At 36.8% G+C, this 2,457-nt stretch overlaps 1 protein-coding gene across 4 annotated transcripts in view; it reads right to left on the reverse strand.

The window, feature by feature from the left end:
- Positions 1–2,457, reverse strand: part of LOC101591647 (neuroligin-4, X-linked) — a 337,184-nt gene that overhangs the window by 167,797 nt on the left and 166,930 nt on the right. The window contains exons 1-2 of one of the 4 annotated variants that reach the window (XM_023707614.1): positions 1,744–1,835; positions 797–856 (exon numbers count right to left, since the gene is read on the reverse strand). The exons of 1 other annotated variant lie outside the window; for it this stretch is intronic. Coding sequence is in view for 1 of the 3 variants with exons in the window: in XM_004647361.2 (XP_004647418.1) it covers positions 797–856 (60 nt within the window). In the remaining 2 variants the exon portion in view is untranslated. Of the gene's footprint in view, positions 1–796; positions 857–1,743; positions 1,836–2,457 lie in introns of those variants that run through there. 2 more of the 4 variants (XM_004647361.2, XM_023707613.1) reach the window with 2 other exon arrangements.

The following is a 2,457-nucleotide window of genomic DNA, read 5'->3' on the forward strand; positions in this document are numbered from 1 at the left end:
CACTCTTTAATGTACTGTACTGTGAGCAGGTTCTCTAAAACCTATTTAAGAAACAAACTCTCTATAAAGAAAAATCTAAACAAGAAAAGAAATCTGTGTGTGTGTGTGTGTGTGTGTGTGTGTGTGTATGTGTGTGTGTGTGTGTCCATCTTTTTGAGCTGGGGTCTCAGGCAACTAAAGTTGGCCTTGAGCTCATTTTGCAGCCCAAACTGGCCTCAAACTCCAGTAATTTCTCAGCCTCAGCCTCCCAAGTGCTGGGATTGCAAGCGTGCACCACCACGCCCGGCAGAGAATGAAACCTTAATTTTCTCCCCAACCCACAGAGCACCCCCACCACAAACAGCTTTCTGCAGAATTCTCCGAAAGTTGGCAGTGCATGGAAAGAATGAAGACCAGAGTTCAAAAACACAATATTCACAAAATCAGGTTGGATAGAAAGAAAAGACAGTAGACATGCATGTTGTAAAACTCCATTTTCTCATCTTGTGACAAAGCCAAAAATAAATAAATAAAAATAAATGAAAAAGGCAGGCATCTCTGTAAATAGCCTTTATTTACTCTTGTATGACTAGAGACAAGGTTTACTTTAACTGTCAAGCGATTTCCACGCCTCTACATGGAGACTGGAATAAAAATGACAGTGATTTTCAAAAGAAGGAAATAGATAAGAAAGCACACTGGTGTGTACTACTGTCAAATAAGGGGAGGAAGAAAAAAAAAAGGTTGAAATGAAAAAAGGAAAGAGATAGGAATAAAATCATGCATCAAGGTCGAGCTTTGAAAAAGCAAAAAATACCTTCGTCATCAGCACGATCATTACTTGTTACATCATCAGCGACTTTCTTTGTGTTGGCTCCTGGGGTCATTTTGAAGAGCAAAATGAAGGGGGGGGAAAAAAAAGAGAATTCAAAAACAACAGTTGTGCCAAAAAATCCAGAAAAGAGAGAAACACTACCGAGTCAAAGAAAAAAAAGAAGAATGTAACACAGCAAGTTGAAGTCTGTTACATTTGGTTTTCAAAAAACAAAAATAAAAAGTGAAACGGCGATATAAAAGGCAGAGGAACGTAAAGATGTCAAGAAGAAATCCAAAATGTTACCAGTAAAAAAATATTAGATATCCCATGACAATGCCACTTGGGGTTAAAATGATATTACTGCAAAAATGAAAAAAAGAGAAAGAAAGAAAAAAAAAAAGAAAAGCTAATGTGATATTATTATTATTATTATTATTATTATTATTTGGGAAAAAAAGAGAAAACAAAAATAGCAGAAAAGAGACTTCCCATATTTGTAAAAGAAATATGTATGAAGGGTCCGATGGCCTTCCAATTTTAACATGCTAGAATCTAAATAATTGTTTTAAATGTCAGTGATACATTTTGGTTAGTGTTTACAATGTAAACAAAAACACATTGAAACAAGACAAAGATAAGGAAATTCAATGACATTTTTATAATATTGACCTTATTTTCATGCATTAAAAACTTGGAAGATGCAAAATGTCCATAAAATAACAGAGACATTTTTGATTAACTTCAATCATATTGACCTCTAGTTACTGAGTACAGAACAACTGTCTCTGATACACTTTTCTTTTTGGTCTAAGAAAAATAACTATTATTTGCAAACACATTTAGGCAGTCAAGAAAAAGCCTTACCTACAGATTTTTCTGTTTGACACAGTAAATTCTATTGGGAAAACATTGTTTTTGAATCTCGAAAATATTTTGAAGTGACCTACCTTGTTCTGTTCTGATAACATCTGGAAATGTCGACGTAAGAAAAATGTCAATAAGGTCTTAAATCACACCCCCAAACTCTCTTAAATCCTTGGTGTTTCCTTCCCGATTTTATTTGAACGTTTTCCAGACAGATATGGCTAAAACGCTGAATTGTGAATGAATTATTCAGGCTTAGTTGATTGCAGCAAGCACCTCCTTTTAAGCAAACACTGCATGCATTTCAGTACCAGTAACTTGGACAGAGTTGATCGGCTACTTCCTAGAAGGCTGGGGTGAGCCACACAGAGGTCACACACGTTGAAAAACAGGTTTTAGTTTCCTATTGCCCTGGGTCACAGAGGCTTACAGGGGTTGATTTTGCGTGTCTCACCAAGCCCAGGTGGGTGGGTGGAATTGCAGTGTTTCTTGATTTCTCTCGTTTTATATAATCCCCAAGCAGCCGACTGAAGTTTGAAAAGGACAACACTGGCCCTAAAACTATCTGTAGAGAGGCTTTTGTAAGAATGATTTTAAATGCCTTCATGTGAGGTGTGCTCATACTAGAAAGTACAGTCGAGCTTTTGCAAATGGGAAAGAGACCCAGAGGTGGAAGGAGGGAATAATTGGAGGGGTGGGAAAAGGAGAAACAAAGGATGTGTTCTTTTCATGTACTAACTCCCTGAGACAAATGCAGTCATATGCAGCAAACGCGTACTAATGAAAATTGAATGACT

Source organism: Octodon degus, unplaced genomic scaffold, assembly GCF_000260255.1.
Source record: "Octodon degus isolate 3935 unplaced genomic scaffold, OctDeg1.0 scaffold00303, whole genome shotgun sequence".
NCBI classification, from domain to species: domain Eukaryota; kingdom Metazoa; phylum Chordata; class Mammalia; order Rodentia; family Octodontidae; genus Octodon; species Octodon degus.